The sequence below is a fragment of the Cervus elaphus genome, chromosome 14 (assembly GCF_910594005.1).
Source record: "Cervus elaphus chromosome 14, mCerEla1.1, whole genome shotgun sequence".
Taxonomy (NCBI): domain Eukaryota; kingdom Metazoa; phylum Chordata; class Mammalia; order Artiodactyla; family Cervidae; genus Cervus; species Cervus elaphus.
In genome coordinates, this window is record NC_057828.1 from 45,499,471 (window position 1) to 45,518,551 (window position 19,081).

Below are 19,081 nucleotides of genomic sequence, written 5' to 3' on the forward strand. Positions count from 1 at the left end.
TGGCATTAAATGGGCATGAATTGGAGATGCCCTGCAGCATCTGGGACAGTCTCTCCTGACAAAGAGTTACTCTTACGTCAAAACTCCAACCAGCACCCTTACCAAGGAACACACGACCTAGGGAAAGTCGTGTGTGAAAAGAGAAGAGAAGACAATTGAGGTCTGAGCACTGGGGAGGAGCAGGCAGGGAGACGGGAGGTAGGAAGTGATTTCAAAGCCAAGTAGAACTGATTTCTGAAATAGCATTTGTCAGGAATTATTTATGCCCTTTTCCCATCCATTAACACAGAAAAAAATCAATAGTATGTGCTCAGTTGCTTCATAAACAAAAGCTCTTATGATAAGCACTGGCCCTGGACAAGACAATGTGCTGCAGAGCTACATCCCAACATCGACAGCATAAACTGGTCCAGCACTGGCATCATGAGCGACATCAAGCGGGCATCACAGGAGCAGACAGAAAGGTGAGACTTTGCAGCTCCCCTAATGGGAAGCCAACTATGAGGAAGTATTTGGACAAGACCTCCTTCAAAGGATGGGTAAGAGTTTAATACCTAACAGCGCAAAGTACAGCATTTTGGACAGGAGTGTCTCAAGGCAAATAAAACCACAGGAGCTGCACATCCTGAACACGTTCTCTGGGCTGGTCCTAAACTCAGTCCTCGCCATCCACCATCTCTCCTCAGTTTTCCTCAAGGCAGGAACTACCTCTGACTTATGGGCCAGGAAACAGATGATGAACTCAATGAGTGGCAGTACCAGTTCTCAAACCCAGGTCCGCTGGATTCCAAAGCTAGGGTCTTTCAACTAGAGCTCATCGGTCTCCCTGACACATTCTGCAAGGGCTGGGGGACCGGGCCAGATTGGAGTCGAAGGACTGGTAAGCTTTGGAGGATGTCTTAGAGCCCCCTGGGGCTGTGGAGGCTCAGGCGCAGGGCTGACTGCAGCCTGTGTGAAATAGAGAGCAGAGGAGGAGCGTTTTGGTGGCCCTGGAGCAAAACAGTTTAAGGTGTGTTTAAAAATGAACATGAGGGATGAGAAGGACAAAGTGTATCTAGAGGGTGGAAAAAGATGACAACCACTGCATTATCTCACAAATACAATTACAGGGGCTTGAGGAGCATGTTGGCATGGACTCCAGACAAATCCAGAAATCATGGACTCTGGGTGAAGCCCCCCAAACGGGTGAAGTCTGTAGTTGAAGCACTTTGGCTACAGTAAAGTGTAGAATCCTTATCAAAGCTGTGAGAATACTTGGAATGAAAACCTTCCTCAATGTGCTTCAACACTTGGCGTTTGAGGACAGAGGAGCATGGTGGACTACAGTCACAGGGACATAAAGACTTGGAAAAGACAGAGCAACTAAACCACCACCACAAGATAGTTTTGACTCTACGACTTTAGAACCTCAATAACTTTCATTTTGAGAATGCTACTTCCAGTCAAGAAAAAGTAGCCCTCCCTACTTTCTGGAAAGCAGTTCTGATTTTGAATCTAACAAGACCAGGAGCAGAACTAGCCAACATATGAGGCAACCAATAGCTGTCAAGCGCCCAGTAACTGACCAGGGAACCACCTAAACGACTGCAATAAATGTCAGGAGACGGCTGTAGGCGGCCGCCGGCACAGCAAGCATTTCTCATGGAACCTGGCAAGACAAGCCTCTTTTCTATTTATAACTGAACATAAAAAAAGCAAAATCTATTGAAAGGAAAAACACTCTATCAGAGTCCTTCAGGGTTGTTCACACAGTTGTCTACAGAAGATCAAATCAAATTCTTGTCTAGCAGACAGAATTCTAGAGATTTATTCCCTAGTTACTTTCCTAAATATTCATCAACATATTCAAACAATAAAAGCTCTTCTCCCTAAAAAGCCCTTTACAGTTAAAAGACAGAGGAAGTTTCTAGGACACATTCTGAAAGATTTCTCGGCTCATTGTTTGGCTTTAAGTCATGTCTTAAGGTCTCTCCCACTCAAAACCCACGCTCGAATTTCCCAAAAGCCCACAGGAGGGAGATAACAAGTGCTGGCCAGTCGGTCACATCTAAGCCTTCAGACTGGAGGAGGCAGCCCTCCTCGTGGGGCTCCGCCTGGGCCACCTGCACCAAGTCCTCACCCGGGGCAGCTGGTCCCACTGTTCTTTGTTCTTCATCTCTTCCTGCACTTCGTGGATCCGCTTCAGAGACTCCAGACTCTCATCGAGCAAGAACGTCGTGTCGTTTATCAGCATGTTTATATAGCGGACAAACTGCTTCCCAGAACTAAAAAGCAATTACACAGGACACAGTCACACGTTTATTGGCAGCGAATGTGGTGGCAGGTCCCGGAGAAAAATGGCCTCCACCCAAGTGCTACCCACCTCACTCCGCAGAGCCACCAGCCTCGACACAACTCGATGCTGGGACCCCTGCATCTCCCCTTAGATTGTGTGATTCTTTTATATTAACTGTGATAAGCTCATTCCAGTGATGTGCTGGAGCCACCTGGCAAGGTTCCTCAGAGTCATTGCTAATAACATTCTAGAATTCTGTGAGCAAATTCCCTTGGCAGCTTCAACTCTGGCATCAGTAGAAGTACCGACACCCTGGAAAACCAGCAAGTGCTGACTTCCAGCACCCCCAGCTCCAGAGAGTGGGTTACCAGCACTTCCCTGGCTCATTCCCTAAATAATTTTAAGTAGAGAAAACACTCTTCCAGACTAGAAAAAATATGCTTAAGCTCACCAAGATATAAGGAAAGCACAAATACCCACATATAACAGATAAGAGAACTAATGACACAGTTCATCTTTTTCATAAAGAAAGACACACTGAAGAAAAACTGGAAGCTGGAATACACTTATTGTACGATATTAATGGTCTTTATAGAAACAGAAGCTTCCAATCTTCGGAACTGTCCTGTAAATCCTATTATAATGGACAGACTACCGGTGAGCTGAGATGGCTTGGTCCACCTATTAGATTCTGGACCTGTCAGATTAGGAGAGAAAAGAGGAACTACTCTTCAGGATCTATTGCTGGGAAATCAGAAGGCAGCGGCATCTTGCCTTGGGAAGACAAGTACCTGTTACCAAAGGCAGAGGCCTGGATATCAGGAGACGGGAAATTCAGAATGAACACTCCTAATCAGCACCATGCAGATGGAGCTGCAGACAGGCCTGGTCTCCTAGGCTCATTAACCTCACTGCAAGCTTTGGTTGGCATGCACTTCTGACAACAAGAGCAGTTCATGGAAAGAAAGAACTAACCTAAAGGGTTTACTTTGTGGGAAGCTATCAAAGAAATGGCTACTCCACTGGCCATACTTCCACTGTTGAATGGTAATTCAGTTAACAATAGACAGCTCCGCTTGATCAAGGATTGAATATGGGTTACAAATATCAGAGTAGATGGTTCTTAAGATTAATTCAAGAGATCAACATTTTCATCTACTTTTCTTTTTAAAGCACCTTTATTTTAAAAATTTCTTTTTAATTGGAGGATAATTGCTTTACAATGTTGTGTTGGTTTCTGCCATACAACAACATGCATCAGTCACAGGTATACATATGTCCCCTCCCTCTTGAACCTCCCTCCCCCACTCATCTCCCTCCCCAACGAGGTTGTCACAGAGCACCAGATCTGAGCTCCCTGCATCAAAGATTTGAGCCTGCTGCATCATACAGCAAATTCCCACTGCCTATCTATTTTACATGTGGTAGTGTATATGTCTCAATTTGTCCTACCCTCTCCTTCCCCCACTGTGTCCACAAGTCTGTTCTTTATGTCTGTGTCTCCACTGCTGCACTTTTCTTTAAGTAACTTAGATGGCATTACTAATGTCCAGGTTTAAGCAGTCACTGAAACTTCAGGTTGGTAATGAGACAAACTTCATCAAGTTCTAGGCCCTCTCTACAAAGAACATCATTTCAAATGACAGCCTTCATACTAGCTGCTTTTGAACCTGATGTCCTCCTAATGCTTCTAACTCTAAAGCTTGATTTCAACATATTCAAAGAGTGCTAGAAGATCCCATTTGAGCCATTCTGCAAATTCATGTAATACAGTAATCAAGAAACACCAAAAAACATAACACTTCATCTCAGAATAGATTCTGTCTCCACGTATGCTATGCCCAAAGTATCTTGACAAATCTAAAATTCAGCAAAGTTTGGCAGGCAGAGATTTTGATAATCCTGCTCACATTTAGCAGGACCATCTGGAAAATTTAGAGGAGACCAACCAAACAGTCAACAAGAACCAGCTGGGAAAGCTTTTAAGTGGCTGTTCTCTCTCTGATTTGCAAGAAGGCAAGTGGTGACATTAGGGGCCCAATACTCACTTGAACTCCTCCATAAAGGTGCCATGGTGAGCTATGTTCTGCCAAAGGCTTTTAAAGATGGTGCTGATGTGATAGCGAATGGTGAACTTGTCATAGAACTCACTGGTGGCGCCGGTGTGCTCAACGTCTGCGGGAGAGAGACAAGGGACTGAAGGGTATGGACTTTCTTACCTTTCTAAAAGCAGCTATTGCTGCTGTAACATTAAGGAGTAATACGAATCTGCAAAATCAGAGACATGATACAACTCTGTCTCTATCTCATACGTAAGGCAGAAGAGAAATTACAAGTGGTTTTGAAGACAGACCGTCACAGTGAAGGAGGGCAATGACACAGTAACAAAATGAACTGGTCTGGGAAAATCGCTGGGCATCACTGGGCTAGCATCACCAATGACCAGAGTTGAATTATCATACCTCCCCTGACAGTTACTAGTTTATAGAAACACCACAACACTTCCCTGAGCGGGAAAAAACACTGGGTTAAATTTTATTAAGGGCAACATATATACTGAATTTGATTATTACTTTAACTACTTTTGTATAACTGACATTTTAAAACATGTATCAAACTAGAGAAAAGCATAGTAAATCTCTATGTACTCGTCATTCTTTACCAGTTATCATGATCCCTGTAGCTTTTAAAATGGAACAAAGATCAAACTTCTTATAAAAAGACAAATAGCTTAAGCATGAGAAATTCCTGAACTCATGACAAATTTTAAAAAGAGGGAAAACTGTCAGGTAAAGACAACGGACTTAAGGAAAAGATGCAAGACACTACAAACGCAGGCGGGAATGAAAACACAACATGTTCAAAGACTGATCTCCAATGATATTCATTAAAGTACTATTTATACAAAAGAAAATATAAATAATCCAATGCCTAAGAGAGAATGCAAAAAGGTATTTGTGATATAAATCTGTCTGTAATGCAGCAGACACGAGTTCAATTCCTGGGTCGGGAAGATCCCCTGGAGAAGGGAATGGCAACCCATTTCGGTCTTCTTGCCTGGAAAGTTCCGTCACCACAGCCCATGGGATCAAAAAGAGTCAGACACGACTGAGCACACGCACATAAAACCACAGGCTGCTAAAGAAAATATATAGTTTGGGTCGACTCATATTAAAAAATACACACACTTGCACATGCGAGATACAAGCTGACTGGAAAGATACAGAGCAAAATGTTAACAGAGATTCTGAGTGCAGACATTATCAACGAGCTTTATTTTCTTTTTTCTATCTTCTGTATTTCCCAATGAATACTTAATAGGGACTTAAAAACAAAAGAAGTTATTTAAAGATAAAAAAAGGATAGTACCTTAGCATGAAGATCTAAAAGCACCTTTCTTTAAGCTGAACTAAACATCATTTTATTAACTGTATAAAAGTGTGAACTGCAGTATGGAGGGCTGACTTAATGGAGTCTATGGGAGAAACACACAGAGGGCTGACGAGCCTCGTCTGTGCTCTAAATGGCCCAGAACACCTGTCCTGTATCCTGAACACAGTACAGACAAGAAATGACCGTGAACTTAGGACTCATACATCTCTCCCAACATTACAAAAAGTTCATTGCTAATGTTCCCTCAAAATTGCATCAGTCCAAGATATAATCCCCAAGTCCTAGTTCTTTTTTTCCCCCAAACTTTAAACCTTTTATTGTTGTTGTTCAGTAGCAAAGTTGGGTCCAACTCTTTGTGACCTCAGGGACTGAAGCATGCCAGGCTTTCCTGTCCTTCACTATCTCCCGGAGTTTGCTTAAACTCATGTTCATTGAGTCGGTGATGCCATCCAATCATCTCATCCTCTGTCACCCCCTTCTCCATTTGCCCTCAATCTTTCCCAGCCTCGGGGTCTTTTCCAATGAGTTAGCTCTTCGCATCAGGTGGCCAAAGTACTGGAATATAACCAATTCACAATGCTGTGACAGTTTCGCATGTACAGCAAAGGGACTCAGCCCTACATATGTATGTCTACTCTCCCCCAAACTCCCCTCCCATCCAGGCTGCCACATAACATTGAGATTTCCCTATGCTATACAGTAGGACCTTGTTGGTTATCCATTTTAAATATAACAGTGTGTACAAGTCCATCCCAAACCCCCAAACTATCCCTTCCCCTTGTCTTTCCCCCACTGGCAACCATACACTCTTCTTATAAGTATGTGAATGCTTCTGTTTTGTATGTTCATTTGTATCATTTCTTTTTATATTTCACATATAAGGAATATCATATGGTATTTCTCCTTTTTTGTCTGTTCCAAGTCCTATTTCTAGAAGACCTGCAGAGTTCTAGATCCCTGCTTCCTGCTCACAGGTCTTGATTCAATAAGCTGCCCGGGGCCCTAAGGGCCTTTCCATGTGCTGTTCTCACTGCCTGCCATACTGTGGCTGAGATCTTCTCAGGGGTCCCTCTTTAGCCTTGTTTTCAACATCACTCCAAAGTCATCTCCTTGGAGACCTGACTGTGCTTCTTAAAAGTAACACCAGGCTGGCGACACTTCCCTGGTGGTCCAGCGGTTGAAACTACGCTTCAGCTGCAGAAGGTGTGGGTTCAATCCCTGTCAGAGGACTAAGATCCCACGTGCCAAGTGGTGCAGTATCAAAAAAAAAAAAAGACTAGCACCGGCCCCCCCTCACACCCACTCTCTGAAAGTATCTTATTTACTGGTTCCACGTCTGTTCTCACGCCAGAATGCCTGACTGGCAGTGGCCGGAGTTTTGGCGTTCGCGCGGCTAGGCCCAAGGGGCAGCACCGGAGTTGAGGTGTAGTAGGAGCTCCATGCGTATTTGCTGAGCTGGTGACCAAGTCTACTTGGGCTAACACTGTCTTTGCTGACTCAGATCAGCTTGGGGAAGGGAATGGTCTTGAAGCTGTCTTGGTTATCAGTGTCCTTCCTGGTTCTGAGTAGCCACGTTTTGAGTGCTAGTCCTGAAGTACCACCTTTGCTGTAGTACAAATAAAATACTCTTTTTTTTCAAAACTTGGGTTTCCCTGGTGGCTCAGTGGTAGAGAAGCTGCCTGCAATGCAGGAGATGTGGATTTGACCCCTGGGTTGGGAAGATCCCCTGGAGTAGGAAATGGCAACTCATTCCAATGGTCTTGCCTGGAAAATCCCATGGACAGAGGACCCTGGAGGGCTACAATCCATGGGGGCTGCAAAGAGTCAGACACGGCTGAGCACACTCACTCACATTCTGAAACTCAGTTTTATTTTTGGAACAAACATTTGACCTTAGGCACTATCTAAGCTAGACCCTCTCTGGGTGTAAAAGAGGAGCGTGTTTCAGAGATCAAGCTGTAATTCATGTCTGAGAGCTGGCCGTGCTCAGGAGCCAAGACCTAAACCAGCAGGACTTAATGTGGATTTGCTGGACACGTAGGGGAATGTCTGCCATGCCCACTGTGGGGCTCCCCAGGCGCCGGGCCCTGGGGAACAGGTGGAGCACCTGTGCTAATGCCTAACTGCTGAGGTCGCTGCCACTCACTGGCTGCTGACCTTCAGTGAGCTTCAAGACCCTTCTAAGCTTTAGTTTCCTCATTTGTACAAGAGAGATATTTATAGCACCCATCTTGAGGACTGCTGTGGGGATTAAGTGAAAGGATTAGTAAATATTCAATAAGCAGCAGTTATTATTAGCACGGGTATCATCTTATCATCCACCCATGATTACAGAGGCGGTCCAGGGCCAGAGGGCATGCTGCTTGGTGGCCAGGCAGAAAGGAGAAAGGACACCCACTCATCCACCCGCTCCTGGAATCTTTACGGTGCCCCTCCGCCCCACCCTGGGCCTCACAGGCAGGAGGCCTAGCCTGTCCTTTATCCCAAAGCCACTGACAAGCCCAGCGCATTAACTGAGTACAAAATGCATTTAACTGACATCTTTTTTGTTTTTTCAATACCAACAACACAAGTTTACTATAGAATAATGGAAGACATTAGATAACTTTTTAAAAAAGAAAAATAAAACCACACGCAATTTAACCATTCAAAAACAGAACAACTCACTGTTAACATTTTGGTGCATATCTTCCCATACTTTTATCTGTAATATATGTTTGTGTACCAAAAGGTGGTCACAGTTGACAAACTGTCCCATTAATGGCACTTTCTTTTTATTACTTAACCATTTAATGTAACTAACACTATTTTTCAAGGCTCACATGGACCCATTGGATGGATAAATGATAATTTACTTAACTGACCTACAACTGGCAGGAATTTCTTTTTAATACTTCCACTATTTGTTGCTGCTGTTATTGTCTAGTCACTAAGTCCTGTCTCTTCGCGACCCCACGGACTGCAGCACACCAGGCTCTCCTGTCCTTCACTTTCTCCCAGAGTCTGCTCAAATTCAAGTCCATTGCATCAGTGATGCTATCTAACCATTTCATCCTCTGCTACCTCCTCCTCCTTTTGCCTTCAATCTTGCCCTGTATCAGGGCCTTTTCCAGTGAGTCAGCTCTTCCCATCAGGTGGCCAAGGTATTAGACCTTCGGCTTCAGCATCAGTCCTTCCACCGAGTATTCAGAGCTGATTTCCTTTAGGAAATCATTTGAGTGACCAGATTCCAATAACCCCAAGCCTTTTCCCTTGGTTCCCCCAGCCCCAGGGACAGAGAATGGCTGCTTCCAACACAGATAATCTGTTACTCCAGTGTTCCTTATTATTATTATTTCTTGGCTGTGCCCCACAGCATGTGGGATCTTAGTTCCCAAACCAGATTGAACCTGTGCTGTCCAAAGCGGAAGCAAAGAATCTTCTCCACTGGACTGCCAGGGAAGTCCCCAGATAGGAACACTATTTAAAGTGTTTGGTGTGGATGGCCAATTTGCCTTCCAGAAACGCTTTACCAACCTACATTCTCAGTTTCACAGCACTGATTCTGCATACTAGTGACAGAAGGGCTGAAATAGGCTTTTGCAGATTAGTTTATTTTTCTAAAGCCATTTTAACACTGGGTATTCCCATCTTAAATATAAGTTTGATAGGTGAAAAGAGGTACCTCATCATTTTTTTTTAAAATAAATTTAAGATTACCTTCAATTCAGTGACGCCTGACAGGTGCAGGGTACCATATGAGGTCCTGTTCTGTAAACAGCTGATGCACCAATTGTACCTGAATGGCCCGTGGTCCTCTCCTACCAGGGATAAGAGGTTAAGAAAAGGACAGGCAAGCCAAGCAAGGGCCTTTTACCCAGGAGTGCTCTCTGTTGCCAAGGTGAGCATGTTAACAAAACTTCAAGGGGCTTGTGGACTTCTTTAGGTTTAAGAGGATACAGGTAGACTAGGGAAGTAGAGAAACTTCCAAGAGATGACACAAGGTAATAGTGACGAAGCGGAAGAAGATAGACTCTTGAGCCTCAGAAGCAGAGAGAAATATGGGCACCATCTCAAAATGAGCAGAAGCAGGTCTTGATCAACTGAGAAGGGATGGCTGTCACTGAACACAGAAGAACCTTCAATCCACTGCTGCCTCTGTGAACAGCAGGGACTGTGCTCATGGAGGCTGGGGTTTCTTTCAAGAGCAAGGTGAGTATATTCTGCTAAATGAGTGCCCAGAGTGTGCTAGGTTCAATAGAAGGTAAGAAGATAGACAGCACACTTCCTTTCCTGAGAAATATACAACAGGAGAAAAACTGTCCCATTAGTACAATCATGTGCCTTTGGTAGAAAACAGGTGAATGTGGCCTGCAGGTAACTAACTGGCTTTATGAAAATACATCTGCAGTTGAAAAGCCAAACTACGAATGGAAACTCAGAATAAAGTTCAACCAGAAGAGGAAGACCTCCTTGCAGAGTGTCTGGTATGTTCTCAATCTTGTTCACCAGTGTCGCCCAGCACCTAGGACAGTGCCCAGCAAAGAGTAGACATTCGATAAATGTATAGAATTAGTGAATGAGTGAAGACTCCCAGAGATCCTAATTCCATTGGTTTCGGGGGGTGGGTGGGGGGGAGGTCCCAAGAATAAGCATTTTTAACCACCTCCCTGTTGCACCCACAGTTTTGAAACTTTGTGTTTGCAAAACTAATGGTGTAAGTTAGAAATTAAAATGAACCGGGTAGGGGCTTCCCTGGTGGTCCAGTGGTTAAGACTCCATGCTCTCAATGCAGGAGACACGGGTTCAAACCCTGGTCGGGGAACTAAGATCCCACATGCCATAGAGCATGGCCAAAACAAAATAAAAATAAACACCTTAAAAAAAAATATATATATATATATAAATAAATAAAATGAACCGGGTAGTGCTCCCCTAGTGGTGCAAGTGGTTACGAATTCACCACCAATGCAGGGGACATGGGTTTGAAACTACTGAAGTCCATGTGCCCTAGCAAGGGAGGCCATTGTAAGAAGAAGCCTGAGCACCGCAGTAAAGAGTAGCCCCCACTTGCTGCAATTAGAGAAAGCCCGTGTGCAGCAATGAAGACCTAGCACAATCAAATATAAAATGAACCAGGTAATTTCAGATAAAAACATCAGTTTGGTCTCAATGTAACCCCTCTACCTTTTTATGGATTCCATTGAATTATCAGTGACTAGTATGCATTAAAGAGAGTGGTCAGTGTAACGTTTCCACAACTTGAGCGGAAAATAACCAATAGTTTTTGTACTGCTGGCGGTGGGTTAGTGGGTGATACTTCTATGTGGACACTAGGAGATTAGGTAGCAGGTTTAGAACAACTTCACCTGCTGGTTTCAGAAAATCCTGCCCACCTGTACACACCAGGAAAGTTACCTGTATAAAACTTCATCAGGGAAGGGACCAACAACTTGGTGGAGAGGGGATGGTTCTCGATCATTTCAAAAAACTTCTGGGTCCTTGGCTGAACAGCAGGGTTGGTCATGAACATGACTTCTACCAGTTTGGCCACCAGATACGGATTTCGGATGTAGTTCTGGTTACACAACATCACGACGAGGAACATCACAATATCCTGAGTGCAGGGCTCGTAAAGCACCTGAGGAGAGTATCTGAAGAGAGGCGAGAAGGACAGGTAGTGAAGCTTCTAGAGGCCCAACGTGGGTGGATGCTTCTGACTGGGCGAGGAAGGGGACGAATAGGTTGAGGAACCAGGTTGCTGAAGGACTTTAACTTGTTGATTTTAAGGTGACTATTCACATTATAACTGGATAGGATTTCAAACCCACTGTGTCTATTGACCACAGCATGTTACATTAACTTACGTCTTGGAAAATAAACCGAAGCTACAATTAAATCATAATTTTACAAAAGATCTTCACGACCAAAAAGACTTTAAAAAATATTTTGATGGAGTTTTCATTTTTTCAGATTTCAAATACTGCTTATAAACTCAACCTATTTCTTTGTAAGCTTTCTCTAATTTTACAGCTGAGAAAAATATTGGTACAAAATACAGATGTGGGTATTTCTGGCTTTTGAATGTTCACTCAGATATTTATAAACTGTTTCTCCTTCTGTTTCTCAGAAACGCATACTCAGTTATTAAAAATTCAACTCAATTTTCACAGAGTACATTATTACTAGCATTGTTAATCCTGCTTCTGTCTTGAGATATTATTGGAATTGGCTTGGTGCCACAGCTGGATTTATTTTTCCAGTCTCTGGGCAGCATTCAGTGGCATCAAATGGAGGTTTGTAATACAATGTGTACATTAAATATAAAAACATATTATAAATATGTAATATGTGAATGGGACTTACTGTACAATAAAAAATAAAAATTCAGCAATATCTTCTACATAAAACTCAGGCAATGCTGCAAATACCTTGGGGACATCTGAATTTAAAGGCAGTGTTACACTGTCAAAGAGAGAAAAGTATAGGTTACAAAGTGAAATCGTGACACATCAAACTATGAGGACTAGAACACTACAATTACAATAAGTGGTTCATCTGCAAAAAGTTCTCATTCTATAATACAACTAAGTAAACAGTGCACAGGCAAAGAAACTGCAACCAGAAATGAACAGGGAATCATGAAGATGGGGATGTGCTAAGGTGGACGTGAATGTTGTTCCTTTTCTTGGTTTCCTGTTAATGCAATAAATAAAACGCGAAGGAAATAAAAGTGTCATGTTTGGTCATTTTATGCAGTTCAAACTGTTTAAGACAATACAGCCACACATTTATTTCTTTGCTTTTATATGTTTGAATTTCATCTTTAATACTACACATAAACGCTTTTGCATTTAGAGGCAAAAGGCAACTTTTGATTCTTTGGAAGGCATCTGCTTTATATATTCTTCTTTCTCTTCCATAATTCCTTATGTGAATGATTGTAATCAACGCCATAATCTGTACCTATATAGACTTTGAGGCTTCCCTGATGGCTCAGTGGTAAAGAACCCACTTGCAAATTCAGGAGACCCAGGTTCGATCCCTGGTTCAGGAAGATCCCCTAGAGAAGGAAATGGCAACCCACTCCAGTATTCTTGCCTGAGAAATCCCATGGACAGAGGAGCCTGGTACACTACAGTCCATGGGGTCACAAAAGAGTTGGACACGACTTAAGAGACTAAACAAAAACGAATATAGATTCTGAGGATTGGCAGAACTGGTTTAGAATTCCAATTCTTACCATCGGGGACATTTTTACTTTAAATACTATTTTCCATTCCTGCAGCTGGCTTTGGCCAACCTCCCCAACATTGATGATCTGGAGATTTCATAATAACCATAAAATTGTAACAAAGAAAACAAAAATGGCTGTCTGGAGGAGCTGTCCAGGTGATGATAAAGAGATCCATGATGTTCTCGGTTCATTCTTGGAACTGACTAGGGGTCTGCCTGGACCCAGTGCTCGGGGGCCCAATATCCTGTTAATCCCAACTTTTCACTTCCAATTCATAGATTTCCTTTTTTATCAAAGATTTTATAGCCAATTTTCAAAAAGCACTCTCTCAAAATTAACCTAAGAAGTGTTGACAGTCCTTCACTACTGTAACTAATTTCAGAGAAAACAGCTATTAACATCACTACTTTCATAGTCTATCTAAGTACAATCTGGAAATGCATTCCTGATTACATTATCCCAGGTCTTGGTTTTGGGTGTCGGCTCTGTAGAGCAATAAAGACAACACGGCCTGGACGAGTGGAGACGGGGAGGAAGACAGAGCAACTCACTCCGGGTAGGCAGGGTCCAGGAGGCGGAGCAGCAGCTGAATGAGAAGGCCGTAGAAGTTCAGACATCTTCTCAGAAAGCTCTCATCAAGCAAGCCAGCATCAGCACAGGCCTTGCATCGTACCAGTTTCTGTGGAGGCAGGTATGTCCCCATTCATAGATTAGCTGGTGGCTAAGTCCCTATGTGTGGTCACAGGCAGGGCACGGGCCAGGAGCTGGGAAATCTAGGCTCCAGGGCAGTGGTCCCCCACCTTTTGGGCACCAGGGACCAGTTTCGTAGAAGACAATTTTTCCAGAGTGGGATGTGGTGGGGTGGGGATGGTTTTTTGGGGTGATCTGAGCACATTATATTTATTTTGAACTTTAGGTTTATTATTACATTAGCTCCACCTCAGATTAGGCATTAGATACTGGAGGTTGGGGACCCCTGCTCTAGGGCTTCCAGAGCATTAGCACTAATGGGCTGTAAGATGCTGTTTGTGTCTCAAGAGCTTCCTCTGCTCTAAGAAGGTGTGCCATGCGAACCACTGGGCATAGTTTAGTGCTGAAAAGGCTAAGTCATCACTGTCATATTTGAAAAACTTGACAAGAGAGACCCTTTGGAAGTCAGTGGTGGTTACTGAGAAGGAGCCTGACATATTCACATCTAAATTCCAGGTCAGTACTTGAGCTCATCTTGGGCAAAATGCTCGTTCACCAAGGGTGTAACACCCATCTCAGAGGATCACTGTGAGATTAAACATCCACATGCACACACATTACATATAAATGTCAACAGTTTCCAGACTTCTTGAAACCTCTCTCTGGAGTGCTTAAGGGGTCTACAGACCCCAGAAAAGAGTCCCTGGCTTATTCTGCTTCTCAAAGAGGTTTCTACTCCATTAGTAAATAAAACTGAAACTTTTAACTTGTACCAGAAATCTAAGTCAGGTAAAATTTCTACATATCATCCTACTGTAACAGAAAACATAGCCAGCTAACATTCAGCTTTGTAATCTGAACATAAACACAGAAAAATGAATACATTTGCTGTCTGTGCTTCCCTTGTACAACTTTAGCTAGTGTTTGTTTTTAGCCACGTTTATAAGCTTCGTTATATGTTTATAAGGGCTTCCCTCATAGTTCAGTCGGTAAATCATTTGCCAGTAAATGCAGGAGACCTGGGTTCAATTCCTGGATCAGGAGGATCCCCTGGAGAAGGAAATGGCAACCCACTCCAGTATTCTTGCCTGGAGAATCCCACGGACAGAGGAGCCTGGCTGGCTACAGTCCATGGGGTTGCAAGAGTCAGATACAACTTAGCAACTAAATCACCACCACCATGTTTATAAGCAGAAATCTTCCCATCTACAGTTAGGTTCTATACAATGGATCATTTTCAATTCAACGAAGAATGAGGGGCAAAGGAAAGAGAGCTTTCCACTACCACAAATCCACTGTGTCAAACATGAAGATGTGAGGCTGGACAAACTGGAGTGTGTGTGTTTCTGGTGCGGAGTCAGGGTTAGCAGAGGGGGAACATCTTGCGTGAGGTAAGGAAAGGGAGATGATCTTCAAGGATGATAAGATCCATTAAGAATTCATATAATTACTGGCACAAGCTATGCATTTTTGGTCCTGAGATTTACATATACATAGAAACAATCAACACGCATTTAAATGTACCATTTTTATCTTGGGGGAAAAGAATAATGAGGAAAGAATGAGGACATTAAACTGTTCATTAAAGGCGCATATTCTGGTGGGAAAATTCCTATTGTGAGGCTGATCCACAATTACCCCCGTTAACTATACAGACCTTAAGCTGGGTTTTGCAGCGTTTCAGCATCTCACGGTGTCTGGTTGCCAGTGGGGAGTCTTTCCATTGGCTTTCATTATTTTTCAGATCTTCCACAGTTCTGAAATTAAAGACTAACAGTCAAATGAAAGAAGACACACAGATCCATCATCCATCGTATCTATTCATCTTCACAATTTCATTGATTCTCAGACATACATCCCCTCTCCCTCCCCCACTACATAAGCATCATTAAAATTGATAGGAAGTTATGGTTATGTTGGCAGCGTTCATCTTTTCTATTGGTTCCCAACGTAATATCTTAAAAGTGGATGGCATTTTAGATTTGGTGAAATACAGTAATTATTACTTTTGGAAGGAAATATTGTTTCTTGTTTTTCTGGGAAGGAGAAAATGAAGTCTCAGGAAAAATCAAGATTATTATGCCTACTCAATTACCCAAAGCAAAAGACAATTTGACTAGGCATTTTCCCTTCTGCCTGGAATGTTCTTCTCTAAGGTTATCTCTGTGACTTACTCCTGCACTCTCTTCAAGTGTCTCCTCAAATATCACCTGTCATTGAGGTAAAGCCTTCCCTGATCATGGAATATGCTGCATATTTTAAAGGCTGCCTCACTTAACACATTTCAACCCATTCTATCAAAACATGGTGTAGAAAACTACACAATGATACATACATATTTTTGTATCATTGATACATATATATTTTTTTCATTTTTGATTGCTCTGGGCCTTCGTTGCTACATGCGGGCTTTACTCTAGTTGTGGCGAGCAGGGGCTACTCTCTAGTTGCAGTGCGTAACTTCTCATTTCGGCGACTTCTCTTGTTGAGGAGCACAGGCTCTAGAGCACATGGGCTTCAGTAGTTGTAGCAAACTGGCTTAGTTCCTCCACACCATGCGGAATCTTCCTCTCTCCCCTGCATTGGCAGGTGGATTCTTATCCACCGTACCACTACGGAAGTCCAGTGATATATTTTTCAAAAGTATATTTATTTTCCAGACTCCCCTGTGGCCAGCACTTCTGCACATGACCTAGCTCCTACCAAGAGGTGAACCCTCATTGGAGGTAGAAGTAAATACAGTGAAGAGATTAGTCACATGGGTCTTCTGGAAGCACAGTGTGGAAGGGTTTTGGCTGAAGTGCTGACAGAGTCTAAACTTTGAAGCAGCTTCCTGGCAGGCCCAGTTCAAAGGAGAGCTCTGGGAGTCCTCTTTTCCAGGCCTTCCTCAATAAACCAAATAACAGCCTTAATAACCCTTTTTCTACTAACCTCAGATAAAGTGGACTCCTTTGTCTACAACTGGAACATGACATGGTAGACAGAGTGCCCGCCCCCCACCCCTACCCCGGCTTCCCAACCACCACGAGCAAGGAGATGTCACAGCTTAATCCCAAGGAGCTGTGAATATGTTGCCTTACATGGCATAAAGTGTAGTTGCTCAGCCGTGTCTGACTCTTTGTGACCCTGTGGACTGTAGCCCACAGGCTCCTTGGTCCATGGGATTTTCCAGGCAAGAATACTGGAGTGGGGTTGCCATTTCCTTCTCCAGGGGATCTTCCTAACCCAGGGATCGAACCTGGGTCTCCTGCATCACAGGCAGATGCTTTACCCTCTGAGCCACCAGGGAAGCCACATGGCAGAAGGAACCTTGCAAATATGATTAAGGGTTTGGACCTCGAGATGAGGAGCTTGTCTTGGATTGTCTGGGCGGGTCCCATGTCCTCATAGGGTCTGAGTGAAGAGAAGGAGAGGGAGTCAGAGAAGGGGGAGAAGAGAAGGAGAGGTGACCAGTGAAGCAGAGGCCAGAGAGGCAGCGAGCTGAAGATGCTACACTGTTGTCTGGGAAAATGGAGGAAGGGGCTGTGGGCCAAGGGGTCTCTAGCAGCTAGACAAGGCAAAAAAAAAAAAAAAGATTCTTCCTTAAAGCCTCAGAAGGAATGCAGCCTCAGTTTTAGGACTTCTAATCCCCAAAACCCTAAGACGATCATTTTTGTTATTTTAATACACGAAGGTCATGGTAATCTGCTGGAGCAACAAAAAGAAGCTAACATAGTAACCTGTATGGTTATTGGCAGGAAGAGGTTGCAGGTAACAGACCCTCAAGGAAAACAGGCTCTGGGATTATTAGTTCTTCAACTGGGCTGGTTTCAAAGTGGTAAAGATTCATTGAGCATTTGAGGGCGTAACACCAGAAGCCCAAGATTCTCGGTGGAAAAACAGCTGCATGAACAACCACTACTGATTTCTGGGAATGAAGAGATGGAGTGGCTATGCGTGAAGACACTGGGGCATTCACACGAGGAAACTACAGGTTCCCGGTTTTAAGATCTCACCTCAAGGAAAAGCTAGTGAGTCAGGGCGTTTCCAGGATGACCGTGAAGCAGCAGAATCTGGTCCACACAGAGCACCAGATGAGAACACAGACTGCATCCATAACCTCACTGGATCTCTTATCTGAACGTCACAGAGAAGGCTGGGATTCCAAGAATTCAAACGGAGGGGTTCTGGAGAATCCAGGCACCCCCCCCCCCACACCCCCAGTCTCCTGAGCCTCATTTGAGAGCAGCAGCAGCGCCTGTGGTGACTGTAGCTGAGTGGTCACATTGCAGGATGATGCCGGTTTCCCTAAGGTCCCAACCCACCACATTTCATTGCTTCCACCACGGCTGGAGTAGATCACTGTCCTTAAGGGCCAGTTACAAAGTTATGTTAGAAGAAAAAAACAAACAAACAGACTTGCTAATATGTTATATTAGCTTCCTATTGCTGCTCTAACAAATTATCACAAACTTACTGGCTTGAGACAGCACAAGTATAGCCTTAGGATTCCAGAGGCCAGAAATCTCCAGTGGGTCAGCAGATATGCATTACTTCTGGGGAACCTAGTGGGGAGTGTTTTCTTGCTCTTTCTAGCCTCCAGAGGGGGCCTGCATTCTTTGGCTTGTGGACCCACACCACTCTGATGTCTGATTCTGTCATCACATCTCCTTTCTCACTCTGCCTCCCTTGCCTCCCTCTTGAAAGGACCCTTGTGATATACTGGGTCCACCCAGATAATCCAGGAAAATCTCCCTATCTCAAGATCTTACATTCAATCACATCTGCAAAGTCTCCTTCACCATGCAAGGTGACACATTCTCAGGTTCTGTGGGAATAGGATGTAAACATCTTTGTGTGCTCAGCCAGTCAGTCATGTCTGATTCTTTGTGACCCTATGGACTGTAGCCCAACAGGCTCCTCTGTCCATGGGATTTTCCAGACAAGACTACTAGAGCAGGTTTCCATTTCCTACTGCAGAGGATCTTTATGACCCAGGGATCAAACCTGTGTCTTGCATTTCCTGCATTGGCAGGCAGATTCTTTGCCACTGCTGCCACCTGGGAAGCCCAGTGAAAATCTCTGGGACACTATTATTCTACTTACTATATATGCAGTAACAGAAATTCAGCACTAAGTGGGGAATAGATTCTGAACATCCTTGATCAGCAACAGAGCATCATGCTAACAAACTCCTATGTGGTGATAAATTCACTGACATGAATACAACTCCCAGAGGCTCTGATTCAGTCTTATTCTGGGTAACCAAGACGGGCTCTGTGTGCCCAGCTGGTTGTCTAAAACCTAGAATTCACAGTGATCTCTGCTAAATGAAGTTGTCAAGAATTCCTTGAGATAATTCAGAAGAAGGAGTTAAAAATATAAGAAGATGGGAATATCAATGTAGATTTACTATATATGACTAGCTCAGAAAACCACCCTCTCAAAACACACACATGCCCTAACTATGTCCTGGAAGACACTTCTTATATCACAGCACTGAAAAATATACAGGTAAGGGGAACACC

General features: G+C 43.6%; 1 protein-coding gene and 1 non-coding gene across 2 annotated transcripts in view; both read right to left on the reverse strand.

Annotated features, from left to right (window-relative positions):
- UBE4B (ubiquitination factor E4B) overlaps window positions 1-19,081 on the reverse strand; it is a 124,491-nt gene that overhangs the window by 14,042 nt on the left and 91,368 nt on the right. Inside the window, exons 19-24 of the mRNA XM_043924666.1 lie at window positions 15,232-15,331; window positions 13,436-13,563; window positions 12,014-12,112; window positions 11,066-11,301; window positions 4,324-4,450; window positions 2,120-2,264 (exon numbers count right to left, since the gene is read on the reverse strand). Coding sequence (XP_043780601.1) covers window positions 2,120-2,264; window positions 4,324-4,450; window positions 11,066-11,301; window positions 12,014-12,112; window positions 13,436-13,563; window positions 15,232-15,331 — 835 coding nt within the window. The remainder of the gene's footprint in view (window positions 1-2,119; window positions 2,265-4,323; window positions 4,451-11,065; window positions 11,302-12,013; window positions 12,113-13,435; window positions 13,564-15,231; window positions 15,332-19,081) is intronic.
- TRNAH-GUG lies at window positions 16,791-16,863 on the reverse strand. The gene has a single exon. It is a non-coding gene; the product is annotated as a tRNA-His (tRNA).